This window comes from Sorghum bicolor, chromosome 1 (assembly GCF_000003195.3).
Source record: "Sorghum bicolor cultivar BTx623 chromosome 1, Sorghum_bicolor_NCBIv3, whole genome shotgun sequence".
Lineage (NCBI taxonomy): Eukaryota > Viridiplantae > Streptophyta > Magnoliopsida > Poales > Poaceae > Sorghum > Sorghum bicolor.
The window spans coordinates 11385040-11404106 of NC_012870.2; the positions used below are offsets into that span (position 1 = coordinate 11385040).

A 19067-nucleotide genomic window follows, 5' to 3' on the forward strand; every position below is an offset into this window, starting at 1 on the left:
AACGAATCAATGGGAAGATTCAACATTCCTGTATTTCCTGGCTGGTAAAGTGTCTAATGAAACATGGGTTGTTTCTTACAACAACGAAAACAATAACAAAGAATGTTTATCTTGAGACAGCTTAATTAGAAGCTCTATGGTCTGAAATGCTTAGAACCTTGATATTGCTTGGTCAATTTTTTCTACTAATTTGAGTCCAGATGTGAGAGGATTAAAATTCATTAGAACTTTATTGAACGTACTTAGGTTCTATCCTCAAATTTGATGTACAAATGGACTAAACTGTAAGGGTATCGTTCACTCGCCTATTGGAATACACATGTATCTAGTAGTGCTCGACAGATCTGATTTTTTTTTTATTCAAATACAAGAATGCTCAAATTCCTTGTCTCTTATTTCCCAGGCGACCAATGAATCCCTTAAGATCACTCTCCAGTCTCGAGAAACTAGAGGACAAAGCAATGGTCAGATGCTTGATTATAGATGATGATGACTTCAAAATGCTAAGATCGTGTTTAGTTCCCGTCCAAAAAATTTTCATCTTATTTCATCGAATACTTGGACATATGTATAGAATATTAAATATAGATAAAAAATAACTAATTGCACAGTTTGCATATATTTTGCGAGATGAATCTTTTAAGCTTAATTAATCTATGATTAGACACAAAAGTGCTATTGTAACCAAAAACTTTTCTTTCGTAAGCTAAACAAGGCCTAAGTATATGTACAACTCGCTGCCGGTAAACATCTGCTCTTGTATGAACTTCACGCTGTAAACATATAGCTTCGCAGATTTTTTTTTTCCATTTTGTTTCCTCACAGTTATAAGGGTACGAAAATTTCATTGAAGTCAGGAGTCAGGACACCATTGCCCGTGAAAACAACATGGATGTGGACCTTCCTTAGATTTCTGCAGTCGAGTTCCGCTGAACTAGGTCTGTAGGGTCAGCAACGGGCGCTATAAGGCCTTGTTTTAGTTCATCTAAAAACCAAAATTTTTTCAAGATTTTCCGTCACATCAAATCTTGAGGCACATACATAAAACATTAGATATAGACAAAAACAAAAACTAATTGCACAGTTTACCTATAAATCACGAGATGAATCTTTTGAGCCTAGTTAGTTCATAATTAGATAATATTTGTCAAATAAAAACAAAAATGCTATAGTACCGAAATATGAAATTTTTTCGGAACTAAACAAGGCCTAAATCAACGTAGACCTTGTTTAGTTCCCAAAAGATTTTATAAAACTTTTTAATTCTCCGTCACATCAAATCTTACGGCACATGTAAGAGGTATTAAATATAGATAAAAGAAATAACTAATTGCATAATTTATCTATAATTTACGAGATAAATCTTTTAAATCTAGTTAGTTTATATTTAAATAATATTTATCAAATACAAACGAAAGTACTACAACGTTCACTAAACAAAGCGTAGTCTGGAGGTAGTCTACGTTATGCACTGAATATCTTTCTGCAAAGTCCAGCAGGACGGCCACGGAGCGCAACGACGTTGGAGCGGTAGGTGGAGTTGAGGCCGCATGAGCTGTTGAAACGTATTGGTCCAAGATGTTGATCACGTGGGCCTCGTCATCTATACCTACTTATTTATACCTAATATTTCCTCTATACTTGAAAAAAGTCGTTTTTAATAAAATTTGAATTAAACATTTAGAATATCACTTTTTGATAATATTTTTATGGAGTCAAAAATATACTTTCGAAACCATATTTCTTTATAAAAAGACTTACTTTTCGAGTAGGGGAGGACTTATTCACACACAAAAAAATTATATTAAAAAGGTAAAATTCCTGCCGTGATTTTAGTATTGTGATTTTGGTTTGCCTTATCCATCAAACATCATATCATGGATTAAACTAATCGACTCTCCATGTTTTATGTGTTCTCCGTCTCATCTTCTCGGTCTAAGATAAAGAGACAATTTCTACCGTGATTTTGGTTTGGCCTATCCATCTCACATTATATCATGGATTATACTAATCGACTCACCATGTTTTGTCCGTTCTCCATCTCATCTTCTTAAGACTCTGCCTAACAAAACCAACTTGATACGCCAGCCTCAGGCAAGTAATTCGAGGTGAATTCAAATAGAAATAGAGAAAAACAACCACTATAAATTACGCGATGCACAAAAAAAAATGGTAATGATATCGTGCGGACGTCTGTCCAGTCCGGGCACCGCGCACTCGGACCTATAGCCCAATATACGATGTTGCTGAACCAACTCATCTATCTCTGTCGTCCCTTTTCTTGAGTCGCACTCCTGCAGCGCTCGTGGCGCTTTCCTCGCCCTCTCCTCCACTCCCTCGCTCTACTTGCGCGCTGCCATGCCTCCCCTCAATCCGTGACCTACAAGCCACTAGAGAGGAGGGCGACATCGACAGCTTCCGGCGAGCCCCCTTCCTCTCTTCATCCCTCCATCCCTGCCCCTTTTGCAACCTCCATATCATCAGAGAAGAGGGATACGACGTCCGATGAGCCGCGTCTTTTCTCCCTCTACCGCTTCGCGACCTCCATAGAACCAGAGACGAGGACGACGGTGACCCTAATGAGATAGATGGTGGAGGGATCTAGACCTGAGGCCTTCCTCCCCCTTCCTCCTGTTCTGGATCTAATCTGGGCCCTCCTCTTCTTCTTTCTCCTCCTCTGGATCTAAGGGATGTGCTGGTGGCTAGGATTCCGGTGAGCTCTCGAGGTTCAGCTCTCCCGTGTGTTGCAAGGTGTTCTCAGATGTTGCAGTACGTTTTCACTTGTTGTTTCGGTAGGCTAGGCTTCTCGCAAACTTTCACGTTCATATTTCACCATTGCTGCAATAGTTCTTTCTAGATGTTGCAGCGGGTTTCAGTCATTGTTGGAGTACTGTTTTTTGATATGTTGTTTTAGTTTCTTCAATCTGCATGTTGCAGTAGTTTGTTGCCTGTTGTTGCAGTAGTTGTCAGGTGTTGTTGTTGTAGTAGTATGTTCATTGTGTTTCAGCAGCTGCAGCCAAATGTTTCAGCTGGTTTTTTCTTGTTTTGTTGCAATAATATGTTCAAGGTATTTCAACTTCATCATCACAGTGTTGGAACTGTTGTTTGTTTTTGTTGTTGCACTTTTACACGTTCATGGTGTTTCAACTGCTACAATTTATTGTTGCCGTAGTTCATCGGGCGTTGTTGCAATATCATGTTTATGGTGTTTCAACGTTTTCATTCTTATGTTGCAGCGTGGGGAGGGGGAGGAGAGTTGTTGGGGGGCCAGCAAGGCTGAAGGCAAGCAGGTTCTCTGCGTGCCGGGGAGCGAGGCAGGTCCGGAGGAACTTCCAGCCCACGTGTGGGGCGAGTGGGGGCAGCGTTGGTTCGAAGGAAGAGCTTTCTCCTCCCATGCGAGGCGAGCGGGGGCCGGGTGGGTTCGAACTTCCCATGCGGGACAAGACTGACATATTCCTTTCTTCTTTTCGATTAGGACGAGCGAGGCTACCTAAAGCACCAGTGTCCAGACGCACTCGCATGCCGGACGTCCGGGCACTAGTACAACCAAGAAAGGTACAACTAAAACGATTAGATCACGGGCTTAGGCGAAGGTTTTTTGCTGCTTCGCCTTCGTCAACACCCAACGTCGATGTAGTGTTGTTACCTTGTACCACCCCATTGGTCGCGGCAGGGACATGCATGCTGTCGATGCTGCTCTCCCGCTCCGTCGACCCGTCAAGGTCATGTGTGTCGCCGCCCGCCTGCGTTTGCGCGTTTGCGCCATGGAGAAGCAACGGCGCGTTGCTCGAACGCTGCCCCCACCAGGTGGCTCCCGCTTGTGGAGGTGCGTGCGAAGAGCGTTAGGAGTGCATTTGATAGTTAGGGTTCATGGTAGTGGGGAGACAAGATACAACACCTATTGTTAGAAAAGATTTGGCGAGACACTCACCGAGGTCCACAGGGCTTATAGCCACAGCAAATCTTGTGTGCCAACCAGGCCAGTATCCTCGCTGACATGGTAGGGTGTTGGTATGACCTCAGTGTTATGGGTTTTATAACGTCAAGTTTCAGATCCATTGTTAGAAAAGATCTGGCAAGACGTCTATTTATAAAAAAGTTTTCTAAAAAGACTAAAATACAGAAATAAAAATCAGTAGCCGTGCACAGGAATTGAGAAGCTGCACCGCACTGTGGGCAACCAATCGTCATGGGCTCATGGTCAGTCGTGGCCGCCGCTCAACCTGGCCTCCGTCAACTGCAGAACCGCGTCGGGAAGCAAGCGGGAGGAAGCAGTCAACACCTGTTGCAATCGCTGGGGCGTCATTCAGAGATGATGAACGGCTACTGATAACCAAGTTGCAATGCATTTCTGAAAAGCAAACGCTACGGGAATCGGAAGTAGCCGTGCACAGGTGCAGTGAGAAGCTGCACACCACCGCACGCAACGCTCAACATGGCCGCCGTCCTCCTCCTCCTCCTGCTTCTCGTCTCCGTCCACTGCCCTGGCGGCAGCCACGCTTTCAGCATCATGAACTACCTCTGCAACAACGGCAGCTCCTACGCGCTCAACTCCACCTACCGCTCCAACGTCGTCGCGCTTCTGGGGTCGCTGTCCGCCAACGCGTCCAGCTCCGCCGTCGGCTTCGCCACCGCCACGCTCGGCGACGCGCCAGACCAGACGTGGGGGCTCGCGCTCTGCCGCGGCGACGTCAACGGCAGCGCCTGCGCGTCCTGCCTCGCGCTCGCGCCGGACATCGCCTTCGGCAAGTGCAGGGGCGTCAGGGACGCGTCCATCTACTACGACCGCTGCCTGCTCCGGTACTCGGACACGGACTTCCTGGCCAGCCCCGGCGACGCCGCGGCGCCGGTGCAGTACGGCACCAACCTGCAGGTGAACGTCACCGCCGACGCCGGACGGTTCGTGGGTCTCGCGGCGGACCTCGTGGCCGCGCTGTCCGCCTGGGCGGCGCGGAACTCGACGGCGAGGTACGCCGCCGGGGTGGTGACCTCCGCGCAAGGCTTCACGACGACGGACAGCGACCTGGTGTACAACATCTACGGGCTGGTGCAGTGCACGCCCAACCTGGCCCCCGAGGCGTGCCTGGCGTGCCTCGGCAGGCTCAAGGACGAGATGCCCGCCGTGTTCAACGGCTCCACCGGCGGCCAGTTCAACGCGGTGTGGTGCAACCTGAGATTCGAGGTGTTCCTCTTCTATGACAGCAGCCCGGTAGTGAAGCTTGTTGCACCTCCGGTGACGCCGGCTCCGTCGGGTGCAGCAGCCCACGACGATGGTAGGCTTCTTTCAATAATTTCAGATAGAAAAATAGAAAACCAACTTCCATGAACCGTCCACAAATATAAATTATGAAATTATCGTTAACAGTTGCAGCTATGGTAGTTCCGGAGCTTGTTTGGCAGAGCTCCACTCCTAGATTCTCTTGTACTCCTTGGTTCTGTACCAGAGTGATTCTACTTGATTATGGTGGAGCAGTGGGGAACATGTGAGAATTAATTCTAGAGTGATTTAGTAGAGAGTAGGTTGTGAGAATTGATTCTAGAGTGATTTAGTAGAGAGTAGGTTTTTTAACTCCCTAGTGTAAACGGAGAAGTGATTCTCACCTGCTCCCGACCTGAATCACTTTTTGGAGAGCCTTGCCAAACATTCCCTTAATCGCTCTCATTATCTGCATCGTATTGTATTGTATCTGCAGCAAACAGGACATGGGGAGCAGGAAATGCAGCAACAGTAGTGGCCATTGTTCTTGGTGTCCTACTTGTCATCCTTCTGTCCACGTTCATGATGTTTCTCTGCAGAAAAGCACGAGTAAAACAATGTGAGTTGTGCGCCCTGTTCCTGATCAAGTTCTGCATATATTTAGGGCATGTTTGGTACAGCTCACAACAGCTTCATGAGTTGTTGTGAGCTATTTTTTTTGCCAAACACTTATTTCCAAAACAGCTTCATGGGTGAAGCTGTTTTTCTCCTTCTCTCACAAAAACATAAGTTGGATGAAGCTGGAAAAAAGTAGCTTATTGCAGCTTCTCCCTCATTTCTCTCTCTCAACTATGTATGAAGTAGTTGGTGAAGCTATTTTGCCAAACACTTTTTTTGAAACAGCTCAGCTTCATCTAGAAAGTCACTCATGAAGCTATTTTCTAAAAAAAATAGCTTTACTAGTGAAGTTGAGCTGTGCCAAACAGGCCCTTAAAATAGAAAGAAAAGGACGGTAGAAATGAGTCTCAAAGCAAAAGGAACTTTAATGGTGATGAGAATAAGCATGTGTATACGCAGATACCGAGGAAGCTGACGATTCCGGGTCGCTCCTCTTTGACCTGGCAACACTGAGGCGGGCAACTGCAAATTTTGCCGAAGAGAATAAGCTTGGACATGGAGGCTTTGGCGCGGTATACAAGGTAACATTGCTATCTTGCTAGAGAGTAGAGTAGAGACGACACTTCTCTCTCTCTCTCTCTCTCTCTCTTGAGGAGTACTACTACGTAAGTAAATAAACTCGACGCCTAAAACTTCAGGGTTTCTTGCCTGATGGACGGCAAATCGCCGTGAAGAGGCTGGACAAGGCTTCAGGGCAGGGCCTGAAAGAGCTGAGGAACGAGCTGCTGCTGGTGGCCAAGCTTCGGCACAACAATCTTGCAAAGCTTCTCGGCGTTTGCTTGAAGGGACAGGAGAAGCTGCTCGTCTACGAGTACATGCTTAATCGAAGCCTGGACACCTTCCTTTTCGGTACACAACAGAACACTGCCATTGTCCTTCCCGTGTGTATGCAGTAGTCTCTACATGCCCCAATTATTTTGTGTCACTAATAATGTCTGCGTGGCCTTCTTGCAGTCCCTGAGAAGCGCCCATTGTTAGACTGGGAGACAAGGTACCGGATACTGTATGGAACAGCACGGGGCCTGCTATACCTCCACGAGGATTCACAGATCAGAATCGTGCACCGCGACCTGAAGGCCAGCAACATCCTGCTCGACGCCGGCATGAACCCGAAGATCTCCGATTTCGGGCTGGCAAGGCTCTTCAGCGCCGACAAGACGACCACCCTCACCAGCCAAATTGTCGGAACCCTGTAAGCCCTGTGTAACTGATCGATCGGCCGGGCAGTAGTTCTCCGCGATCGATCTGAAAACGACTCAGCTGTTTTCAACTTTTCATGTGCACTTGGCAGAGGATACATGGCGCCGGAGTATGCAGTTCTTGGGCAACTGTCGGTGAAGCTTGACGTTTACAGCCTCGGCGTGCTCATCCTGGAGATCGTTACTGGACGGAAAAACACCGACATGTTCGAATCAGCAGCCGGAGGAGAATCCGTCATTCTGCTGAGCTACGTGAGTTGCAGAAACACCGTATACTTGTACTGTACTTGTATACATGATCCAAGTAGGAGTAAATGGTTATTATCGTATTATGTCTTGTGTTTCTAGGTGTGGGACCACTGGGTCAGAGGCACAGCGCTGGAGACCGTGGACCCGTTCTTGGACTGCCGGGCACAGGAGACGACGGAGAGCGAGGTGGTCAAGTGCATCCATCTAGGGCTGCTCTGCGTGCAGGAGAACCCGGCCGACCGCCCCACCATGCTCGACGTCCTCGTCATGCTCCACGGCCAATCCTCGAGCTTTGCGGCACCGTCGAAGCCGGCCTTCGCCTTTGCGTACGGGGACGGGGAGACGACGACGAGCTCTGATGAACGGGGCAACGTGTCTGCTGCTGCTGCTGCTGCTGCGTTCTCTTTGAACGGCATGTCCGTGTCGGAGTTCCAGCCAAGATAGATGGACAGAATCACGGAGTTCCAGCGGCACGTCCTGCGGTTAGCCTGATAGCGCATACTCTGCTTGCCGTTGCCGCATTGTCCTGCTGGCTGGACTTGCAGAAACATATACGGTAGAATATACTGGACACTACCTCTAGACTACATTGATTACAGACAGTTAACAAGTGGTTAAAGTTAGTTTATCCTGTGATCTGTCCTGTGCGTTTCACTGTGACTGTCTCTGTGTGCGGGAGGTTGCAGATGTAACAGAGTGTGGCCTCGTTCTGGGTCACCGCATGGCGCACGGGTCACGGCAGGGCTTCGCTTCGGTGTGGACGTGTGGTCAACAAAGCCTCAAAGTCCTTGCTTGCAAAGGTAAGGCCTTGTTTAGTTCCAAAAAGTAAAAAGATTTCGGTACTGTAGCAATTTCGTTTGTTTGTGACAAATATTATCCAATCATGCACTAACTAGGATCAAAAGATTCGTCTCATGATTTCCAGCTAAACTGTGTAATTAGTTTTCGTTTTCGTCTATATTTAATGTTTCATACATGTGCCACAAGATTCGATGTGACAGAGAATCTTGAAAACTTTTTGGTTTTCAGGGTGAACTAAACAAGGCCTAAGGTAAGCTCTAAGCCTCTGACCGACTACCCAGAACCCAGCCCAAATAGGCAAATATCGCCAGAGAATCAACCACGCGTAATCGAATCAGCTAGGCCTTGTTTAGTTTCCAAAAATTTTCAAGATTCCCCATCACATCGAATCGTACGGCACATGCATGATGTATTAAATATATATATGAAAACAAAAACTAATTGCACAGTTCATCTGTAAATCGCGAGACGAATCTTTTAAGCCTGGCTACTCCATAATTGGATAATGTTTGTCAAATAAAAACAAAAGTGTTACAGTGTCAAAATCCAAAAATTTCTGTGAAGTGAACAAGGCCTAAGGTTTGCAAGTGCAGTATATTTCGGGTTAGCTCGTGGCGCGTTTGGTTGCGTTGGGTCGTAGGTGGCTCCAGCTCCTCTACCTTTTTCACTGCACGCTGCTTCACTGCTGTGAACTATAGCGAACGGCTCTCGCCTCACGTCGCCAGGCTGGGGAGCAAAAATAGAGCCAAACTTTTGGCGATCCGGGGCACCGAAATGATATCAAAACACCTAAGCAAAATGCGGTGCACCACAACTTGGGCCATGAAGAAGCAAACACTAGCTAAGGCAATGCCACAGCTGCATGAGTTGTGGAGACTGTAGAACTAAGACATGGGCCATGCTTATGTGAGGGTAGATTATATTGTGTCCCGACCTTTAAGCGCGGCATGAAAAATTTTGGACCGTGTCGATAGGACAAGAATGTGAGAGTGGTGTGCCGTGTCTAGGATCTCGACACGGTGAGTGCCAAGAGGCAGAGAACAAGTTTTTGGGACAATGCTTGAGCCGACAAGATACGTGAATGGCACATAAGCGCTCATATACAACTACAATGCAATTGCTTAGTATGTACTGTCCTACCTCTCCTCTAATTACTGAATTGGTTATAAAAATTATTAAAACATTTTATGAGCATGGCACATACAAAATTTTATTTTATTAGATCACGAGTGAACGAAGAAAAAAAAAAGCAAAGATATTTCAAAGATGTGCTTCGACCGGCACGACATGAAGGTCGACCGTGCTTGTGCCAAAGGTTTGGCTTGTCACGCTAACACAACAAGGTCCAATGTGCCTTGTACGCTAAAAGAGACATGAAGGACGGCATTGCCCAAATCTCACCTCTAGTGGATCACTATGAATCCATACCTCCTGTCACGAACAACTTCCAACTGTTTCCTAAATTTACTTGTGAAGATTAGCACGCTACTGTACACATTAGTCCCTGCTAGTGCAGAGATCACAACAGAATTGTGGGCACTTTTCTGGATGGATGCAAGTGCCATCATGTGCATGACCTAGCCTCCGATAAAGCCTCCCATTCCAAACCGAGATATATCCCGTCCAACTATAGAATAACTTCTTCTCTTCGTAAGAGTTGGCATACACCCAATTTAGATGTCACGCCAAAGCTATATTTATACTCTTCGTAAGTGTAGAAATTAATTCAGAGAAGCGCGTCAGGGCCTCACGGGACAGAGCCGAGGAGGATTGGAGGCAACGTTTTTATATTAGTACTTAGTATAAGAATATAAAGATGCATGTGCGCATATTTTAGGAATGTCTACAAATCATTCACAGCGAGTTATTTTGTCATCTTACCCACTTTCTTGCTATCTAAAACTACACCTTGTTTATCTTAAAAATTATTACCTCTCAATTACCTACTAGATACTCTCTCTCTCTGCCCTAAAAATGTAATCCTAGTTTGAATTAAGTTTATTTAATAAACTTTAACAGAGTTTAAAAAATTATTTATAAATAGGTTTAAAAAATAATTTCTGTGATTAATCTAACAGAAATACTTGAATACAATCGCTTCTTAAGGCATGTTTTCGTTAGTCACCGTCCTGCACCTCTTTTCACACGTGCTCTCTCTCTCTCTCTCTCTCACACACACACACACACATCTTCGATGACTCCTCTGTGGCGGTCGTGCCTGCGCGCCACCTGCATATGCGCCCGCGCACGAAAGCCAAGCACTCGTGCCTGCCCCACCCCATTCTTCCCCCAACTCTGACGAGCTTAGAAGAAGGGGCTCGGGGGGAGGAAAGCTAGCCAGGCAATGGGAACGACACGGTTGGGCGGTTTGGAGCCCTAGTGGCAATGGAGGCGACCGGGCTAGGTCCGAATCGGGGAACTCTATGGCCGGAGCTCCACATCCATGTAGGGCTAGTTCACCGAAGTTTCATAACCAGAGTCCATGGTCAGCCTGGGGGAGGAGAAAAGGGCGGCCGCCGCGAGCGCACTAGGGTTGCATCAGTCACCCTAGGCATTCAGTAATACCGAACCGATGTATTTCGGTTCTTAGAAAAGTCGATTACCAAGGAAATTTGGTTTCGATATTTTCTGTTCTGTTTCGATATTTACCAGAAAATACTGAACTAATCTCATAGACATGTATAGCAAGTTCAAAAGCTAATTCTTACATAATTCGGACGTAATTTCATAGAGAATAATAGTGCCAAATATATACATATAAAAATCTACAAGACTATAGGAGTAGAGTACCAATAAATACATAATATAATAAACTAAAATAGTGCTATCAATAACATAACAACACTCAACTCAACACATTTTGGTAGATTTGGTAAATCTGGTATCCTGAGGTAAAGTACCGAATTTACCTCAGTAAATTTAGTTCTTAGGAATTAGGAACTAAATAGGTTATCGAAAAATTCGGTTCCAGTATTTTTTTATTTAGTTCTCGGTATTTTCGGTTTGATTCTCAATATTTTGTGCCTTGGGTGATGTGTTGGAGCTCCACAGCCGCTGGTGGGCAGCGGTGGGGCGAGGACGAGGCAAAGGAGGGGGCGCCAACAAGGTAGGTGGGTTGCGCCATGAGGACGAAGAGGCGAGATGAGGAAGAAGACGACGAGAGAGCACGGAGGGAGGTTAAATATGACTAATGGTTAAGCTAACTATGTCATCCGATGAGGAGACATGATATTTATTTGCTATCGTAAATGTTAGTGAATTTTTATATAGATCTTGTTAATTTTCAAATCAATTGATTTATCGAATAGCATTTTTTTACAGAATATTATTTGAGGACTGCTCCGGTGATGTGCCATACTATAAAGAGAAGCAGGCATCCCTAGTTCCCTACGCATTTCGGCCCGAGTCGAGCCTCTGCCACATCAACAATGGCGCCGTCCATGACATCCAGTCCCCTGCATTGCTTGACCTTTTCCCTTCTGCTTGCGCTGCTCGCTCGCTCAGTGGCCATCCCGCCGTCGAGCAGTCCGAGCAGAGGCGGCCGTCATGCGCACAGTCCTCAGCATTCCAGCGCCTACATCGTTTACGCCGATCACGTCGCCAAGCCGTCCAACTTCACCACCCTCGAGCACTGGTACACCTCCACGGTGGCCTCCCTCTCCCCGGCCGCCAACTCCACCCGCTTCTTGTACGTGTACGACACCGTGATGCACGGCTTCGCCGCCGAGCTCACCGTCGACGAGGCCCGGCGCCTGTCGAACACCCCGGGCGTGACCGGCATGTTCAAGGACAAGGCGGTACATCTGCACACTACCAGGTCCCCGGCCTTCCTCGGCCTCGACAAGGACTCCGGCATCTGGCCGGACACGGACTTCGGCGACGGCGTCATCATTGGCTTCGTCGACAGCGGCATCTGGCCGGAGAGCGCCAGCTTCAGCGACATCGGGCTGACCCCCGTCCGGCCGAGCTGGAAGGGCCGGTGCGTCGACGGCGAGCGGTTCAACGCCAGCATGTGCAACAACAAGCTAGTGGGCGCCAGGACCTTCACCGCCGGCACCGGCGCCGGCACGCACACGGAATGGTTGCCGGGAAGAAACGAGGTCCACGATTTCCAGTCCCCAAGGGACAAGGACGGGCACGGCACACACGTCGCATCGACGGCCGCCGGCTCCGAGGTTCCCGGCGCCAAGCTCTTCGAGTTCGCCAGCGGGACCGCGAGGGGGGTGGCTCCCAAGGCGAGGGTGGCCATGTACAAGGCGTGCGGGCCGATGGGCTTCTGCACTACGTCGGGCATCGCCGCCGCCGTCGACGCCGCCGTGAAAGACGGCGTTGACATCCTGTCCTTGTCCCTTGGGAGCCAGGATCACGACTTCTACAAGGAACCCATGTCCATCGCCTTGTTTGGGGCCGTGCGGGCGGGCGTCTTCGTCGCCTGCTCGGCCGGCAACTCTGGCCCGGACACATCCTCGCTGAGCAACGTGGCGCCGTGGATCACGACGGTCGGCGCCGCCACCATGGACCGGGTGTTCCCGGCGAGCGTCACGCTCGGGAACGGCCAGGTTCTGACCGGGCAGTCTCTCTACGCCGTCACGGCCAACCGAACAGACTTCGTCCGGCTGACGGCTGTTGCCCAGCGCCTGCACAGCCAAGGACCTGGTGCCGGACAGGGTCATGGGCAAGATCGTCGTGTGTGCTGGCGATCTGGGCGGCGATGCAGCACTCGGCGCCGCGGTGCAGAACGCCGGCGGCAGCGGGCTAGTCTCCGTCGCCACCCAGGATTGGCGTATGGAGGGGCTCGTAGTCCAGGCGTTCACCCTCCCTGCTGTCAGCCTCGGCGCCCGTGAAGCCGAGAAGCTGGCGGCGTACGTGCGGTCCGAGCCTTACCCGGTGGCGTCGTTCCGCTTCACCTGCCGCACGGTCACCGGCGAGAGACCGGCGCCGATGGTGTCGTCCTTCTCGTCGCGGGGTCCCAACCACGTCGTCCGCGAGATCCTCAAGCCGGACGTGATCGCGCCGGGCACCAACATCCTGGCCGCCTGGCCCGGCGAGTCGCCGCTGACGTACAGCGAGGAGGACGAGGACCCGAGGCGCGCACGCTTCAACATCCAGTCGGGCACCTCCATGTCGTGCCCGCACGTCGCCGGCGCCGCGGCTCTGCTCAAGCACAGGCACCCCGGCTGGACGCCGGCCATGATCCGGTCGGCGCTGATGACGACGGCGACGGAGCTCGACAGCCACGGCAGGCCCATCGCGGACAACGGCCGGAGAGGTGGCGCCGGCGATGGCGCGACGCCGTTCGCGGCCGGCGCCGGCCTCGTCCGTCCGCAGCAGGCGCTCGACCCGGGCCTGGTGTACGACGCGGCGGAGCGGGACTACGTCGACTTCCTGTGCACGCTCAACTACAGCGCGGCGCAGGTCCGGATGTTCGTGCCGGGCTTCGCCGGCTGCACGAGGACGCTCCCCGGCGGCGTCGGCGGCCTCAACTACCCGTCGTTCGTCGCGGACCTGAGCAACGGCACCGACGCCCGCGTGCTGACGCGCACCGTGACCAAGGTGTCGGAGGGTCCCGAGACCTACGCCGTGAAGGTGGTGGCGCCGCGCCAGCTGGTGGAGGTGGCCGTAACGCCGGCAACACTGGAGTTCGGCGGCGAGCCGTACGAGAAGAGGAGCTACACGGTCGTGTTCAGGAACAAGTACAGGACGCCGCCGAACGCACCTGGCGCCGCGGCCGGGATGATGGCGCTGTTCGGCGAGATCGTGTGGCAGAACGACGTGCATACGGTGAGGAGCCCCGTTGTGTTCATGTGGAACAGACGTGGTCAGTGACACGCAGTCGGACTCGGCGCAGCTTGCTTGGCATGTACGTACGCAGTAGACCGGCAGTCGGATACGCATAATGGTATCCCTATAAGTATCCGCACTTTCTGGCGCATTGCTCACATCCGTCACCGTCTCCCACCTCAGCGACGTTGCGACGTCCATCTCTTCCCTGCCTAGGGCACGCATCGCGATCCGCCGTCGCCCTGCTTCACTTGCGATGGCTGCCTGCGTAGAGCCCGCCGCCGCCGCCGTCGTTCGCCACCCCACCGCCGCGGCAAAGACCGGTCTGAAGAGGAAGCGCATCGCCGTCGGGAGCACGGAGCAGTACGAGTTCGACGAGACCAGCGGCGGCCTCGGCGCGGGTGCCTTCGGCGCCGTCTTCAAGGCGCGCCACCGCGCCACGGGGCAGACCGTCGCCATGAAGCGCCACAGCACGGCCGACGGTGGCCACGCTACGCTGCTCCGGGAGGCGCGCTTCCTCGAGGACGCGTGCTGCGGAGGCGCCAACCCGTTCGTCGTCGGCTTCCACGGCGTCGTCCGCGACCCCGTCACCTGGGAGATGTGTCTCGTCATGGAGTGCGTGGCGACAAGCCTCCACGACCTCCTCCGCCAGCGCCCCCGCCGGAGCCCGCCGCTGCCGGAGGCCACCGTGCGCGCCGCCATGTGGCAGCTGCTTACGGGCGCCAAGAAGATGCACGACGACGCCCACATCATCCACCGCGACATCAAGCCCCAGAACATCCTCGTCGACGAAGGCCAGAGCACCGTCAAGATCTGCGATTTCGGGCTAGCCGTATCCACGGACGAGCGGCACCCGTACGAGCCGGCCGGCACGCTGTGGTACCAGGCGCCCGAGATGCTGCTGGAGAAGCCCGACTACGACGCCAAGGTCGACGTCTGGTCGCTTGGCTGCGTCATGGCGGAGCTCGTCAACAACGGCAGGCCTCTGTTCCAAGGATCCCACGACGACGGACAGCTCTGCGCCATCTTCGATGTGCTCGGCGTGCCTGACGACAGCACGTGGCCGTGGTTCTCGTCGACGCCGTTCGCCACCGAGGTGATGCCGGAGCTGGACATGCAGCGGTACAACCTCCTGCGCGAGCTGTTCCCGGAGACGAAGCTGTCCACGGAAGGATTCGAGGTGCTCAGTGGCCTGCTCACATCCAATCCCGACATGAGGCTGACGGCAGCCGCCGCGCTCGAGCACCCATGGTTCGCCAAGGTCGATGGTCTGGAGCTGGCAAAGAAAGAGAAGATTGTGTCCACGTTGCCCAAGCCACACAAACGACAGAGGTTGCGTGCTGTGTGTGTGTGACTTAGATTTAGTTCCCTTTGATCCTGCTTGTATCATGTAAAAAATTAGTCTGTTGCTGTTTGTGAACAGATCCAGCTTAGACTCCTGTGATGTAATGTTGTGAGCATAGTGATGAAGTAAAATTGCATTAGTTCAATTGATGAATCATTTTTTGTTGTCCTTTTGAATGAATTTGATTGATCTTGCTGTAAGATTGTAATCATCCCACGGTGAGCGCTAAGGCACCTAGATGTCTCTAAATTTTGGTATGCCAGATCTCTGGTCTCTAGCAGGAGACAACAAGCCGAGTAATAAAGTGAGAACATGGGAATTCATGAAGAAGATGGAGAGGCTATTGATGAATAGGAACAAGAATCACAAGAGAGTGATGCATGGACAAGAGGAAGGTCAGGGGGGAGCCTGAACGAACTGAAGTCAGTCAGGTTGAGTTTCCTGATCGAGATATGGGAGGGCTAGACCAATTTGATGATGTAACAGCAACTGGGACATTGGAGCATGATCGTGTAGCTATACATCTATTTGAGGAGACTCTTGAGGAGGAGGGAAGGAGAGGTGCCAACTAAAACCTTGGAAGAGATTTTGGTTTGAAATTTATAACATTTTCCAAACTAATTTATTGAAATAATTAATTTTAAAAGCTAAGCACAAAGTTGGAATTTGAGTTAACCTTGAAATTCAAACCAAACCGCGGGGTAAACCTTCTCTCTCTTAAATTATTTTCATAAAACTAATATGTACATTCATCTAACCAATGCATGTGTGGAGTGGTAGGATCTTGTTTAAGTTTGTTTTGGTTTTACTTGTTTTTGCTTGGAGTAAGCCTCTTTTGAAAACCCTTTGTTTCTAAATGTGAAGCCCACTTTCCCCTTGCTGGCCAACAGCGTTAAACTCCTCAACCTGGCCCCTCTCCCTCCTCCGTCCTAAACCTCCTTCCCATTTTTTATTTTTTATTTTGGAACGAACAGGTACGAGACTATGCACCATTTCTATGATTTAGCCAGATAAGCAAAGAACTATAGCTTCGACTAACATTTTCATGGCAATTTAGCTGTTGGACAGTACTAGCAGCTAGGAAGTGTTTGGTTTGATAGATCATCTCATTCCAGATGAGATGTGCATCATGAGCCTGTCACTTAATAAACTTGTGAGTACCGTGATGTAAATTGCATTGTTTCAATTGATGAATCATTTTGGACTGCTTTTGAATGAATTTGATTGGACTTACTGTAAGTCTGTAACCATCCCATGGTGTGTGCTGAGGCACCTAGATGTCTCTGAATTTTGTTAATGCCAGATCTCTTGGTCTCTCTAGCGGGAGAAAAACCGAGTAATAAAGTGAAAAATCAAAACCTGGGAGTTCAGGAAGATGGAGAGGCTACTGATGAAGAGGAACAAGATTCACAAGACAGCGAATCATGGATGACTTTGGATCAAGGAAAGTTGCAAGGAACCAGAGATAAGAATTTTCAGAGGAAAGTCAGGGGGAGCCTGAACAAACTGAACTCAGTCAGGTTGTGTTTCCTGATCAAGACATGAGAGGCTGGACCAATTTGATGCTGCCCTGTAACAGGAACTGGGACATTGGAACAGGATCATGTGGCCATACATCTAGTGATTTAAAAAAAAAAATCTTTTTTTTCGTAATTTACAGAAATATAGTAGGAATATCTGGTAAATTTCAAAAATATAACTAAGTTGTTTTTTTTCGATCAACGAAGATTAAGTATCGTACTTGTCGAAAACAGAGTGGATGACACTAGTTCGTAAAAGGCCAATGTGATGTTGCAATGTCTCAGTATGCCTCAATTTGACTGGGGATATGGTCTGATCCCAAATTCCCAACTTGAGCCGTCTATTGGTGATTTCGCTCGCCTCAGCAAGAGAGGAATTGCATGAATATGGCACCATACAAAGGATACTGCAGCATAATTACTGCTATCAATCAGATGTCAGCACCTCCGGATACATATTGATGCTTTCTGCAATTACGTGGGCAGTTAATCCGCGGAAACAGTCAACTTCCAGTTAATTCATCTTTTTATCAGACTGAAAACGACAAGTGGATGCAATTCCACGGAACTCCAGAAACGATCAACACGATTGGTGCACAATAAAGATCACAGAATCAACTCGAGTTCTCGACAATACCTGCATTCAGTTACCTACGCAACCTAAACTTCGACGACGTACTACTAATCTTACTACTAATCGCAGGATAGCGGGACTTGAACATCACGAGTTCTTGCAGCCAACAAAAGACACCAAAGGTTGCATCACCATCACCATCCTAATCTAGATACCGAATCCCTCCTCTCTCCTGAGTGAAGGAAGGAGCCGTCAGTCAAGGTCCTTCAGACGCCGGTGGATCCGAACCCTCCCTCGCCACGGACGGTGGCGTCGAGGTCCTCCACCTCCGCGACCTCAGGCGTCGCGATCACCTCGATGATCATCTGCGCGATCCTGTCGCCGGGCTTCACGGCGAAGTCGGCGTCCGAGTGGTTGAAGAGGATGACGCCCACGGGGCCGCGGTAGTCAGCGTCGATCACGCCGGCGCCCACGTCGATGGAGTGCTTCAGCGCTAGGCCCGACCTCGGCGCTGCAACGCGACCAAAACCGGCCAAACATTTCGTCAAACACCCGCGGGGCGAACAAACCGAAGGAGAAACGAGACACGAAGGGGGCGGTGGTTATGTCGCTCACCGATGCGCGCGTAGGTTCCGTGGGGGATGGCGACGCTGAGGTCGGTCGGCACGAGCGCCTTGCCACGCGCGGGCACCACGATCTCCACGGCACTGACAAACAACAACCAAAGAAACAGACCGTCAACAGATCCGCGCGCACCTGAGGATTTCCTGGGCATTTAGGGGGGCGGCCCTGAAGGGTGTGTACCTCGAGAGGTCGTAGCCGGCGGCGAGGGCGGAGCCGCGAGACGGCAGCACGGCCTTGTCGGAGAGCTTCTTCACCTTGAGCAGGGGGGAGATCTTGGAGATCTTCTGGGGAGGCTCCTGGACGGACTCGGTGGCGGCGGCGGGATGCTCCTGGACGGAGTCGGTGGCGGCGCCGTTGGTAGCGGCCATGGCTAAGGTCGAGAGGCTTCTTGGGTGCAGCCGGCGGGGGAAGGGGAGAAATCTGGCAGGAGTTGGGGTTGAGTGGAGGAGGAGATTGCGGGGGCGGGGGATAAATAGGCAGGCGGCGGCGCGGGAGCAGATGGCGCCAAACTTTCCCGCCATCTTTTGCCCTGCCCTGCTCGCTCGAAAATTTTCTTCAGCCGGGTTCGGTCGGTCTCGGTCTCCCATGCGGTCTGCCACCCATTTTAAATGCCACCACCAGCTACCTAGGAGCTAGGACTGAGCACCAGCAAACTTTTCCTTCGTTGCCGCAAAATCCGTCTGCTTTTTTTCTCGGATATTGCGTTTTATATTTCAAAAATTGGAAGCAACTACTATCCGTTTTTTTCTCGAGATATCCGGCACCACAATCCGTTTTCCTTTTCTTGAAACAAGTATAGAATAGAAAGCAGTTAAGCAGGAAGAGTGGCGTCCGCCGGACTTAAAAGATTCATTTCGTGCTTTACAGATAAATATGTAATTAATTTTTATTTTCATCTATATTTAATACTCCATACATGTGGCTTAAGATTCGATGTGACGGAAAATTTTGAAAAGATTTTGGTTTTTGAGGTGAACTAAACAAGACCTAGGTTGGGAGTGGGACTGGCGAAGTGTGAGAACAGAGACAACACAATTGGTAATTTTGCGTCCACTTTGGTTAGTGCCTTGTTTAGTTCCAAAAAATATGCATGTGTTTA

General features: G+C 50.2%; 3 protein-coding genes and 1 pseudogene across 3 annotated transcripts; 3 read left to right on the forward strand and 1 right to left on the reverse strand.

Annotated features, from left to right (window-relative positions):
* Positions 4305–7961, forward strand: LOC8056738 (putative receptor-like protein kinase At4g00960). Its single transcript, XM_002464057.2, has 7 exons — positions 4305–5273; positions 5694–5816; positions 6275–6396; positions 6514–6724; positions 6830–7067; positions 7167–7326; positions 7423–7961. Exons 1-7 carry the CDS (start codon positions 4436–4438, stop codon positions 7765–7767), a joined length of 2037 nt encoding a protein of 678 aa, XP_002464102.1. The 5' UTR covers positions 4305–4435; the 3' UTR covers positions 7768–7961.
* Positions 11180–14012, forward strand: LOC8056739 (annotated as a pseudogene).
* Positions 14066–15355, forward strand: LOC8056740 (putative cyclin-dependent kinase F-2). Its single transcript, XM_002464059.2, has one exon. It carries the CDS (start codon positions 14162–14164, stop codon positions 15257–15259), a length of 1098 nt encoding a protein of 365 aa, XP_002464104.1. The 5' UTR covers positions 14066–14161; the 3' UTR covers positions 15260–15355.
* On the reverse strand, positions 17279–18543 carry LOC8056741 (deoxyuridine 5'-triphosphate nucleotidohydrolase). Its single transcript, XM_002466645.2, has 3 exons — positions 18149–18543; positions 17960–18051; positions 17279–17855 (listed from the first exon to the last, which is right to left on the reverse strand). The coding sequence occupies exons 1-3, from the start codon at positions 18487–18489 to the stop codon at positions 17611–17613; spliced, it is 678 nt and encodes a 225-aa protein (XP_002466690.2). The 5' UTR covers positions 18490–18543; the 3' UTR covers positions 17279–17610.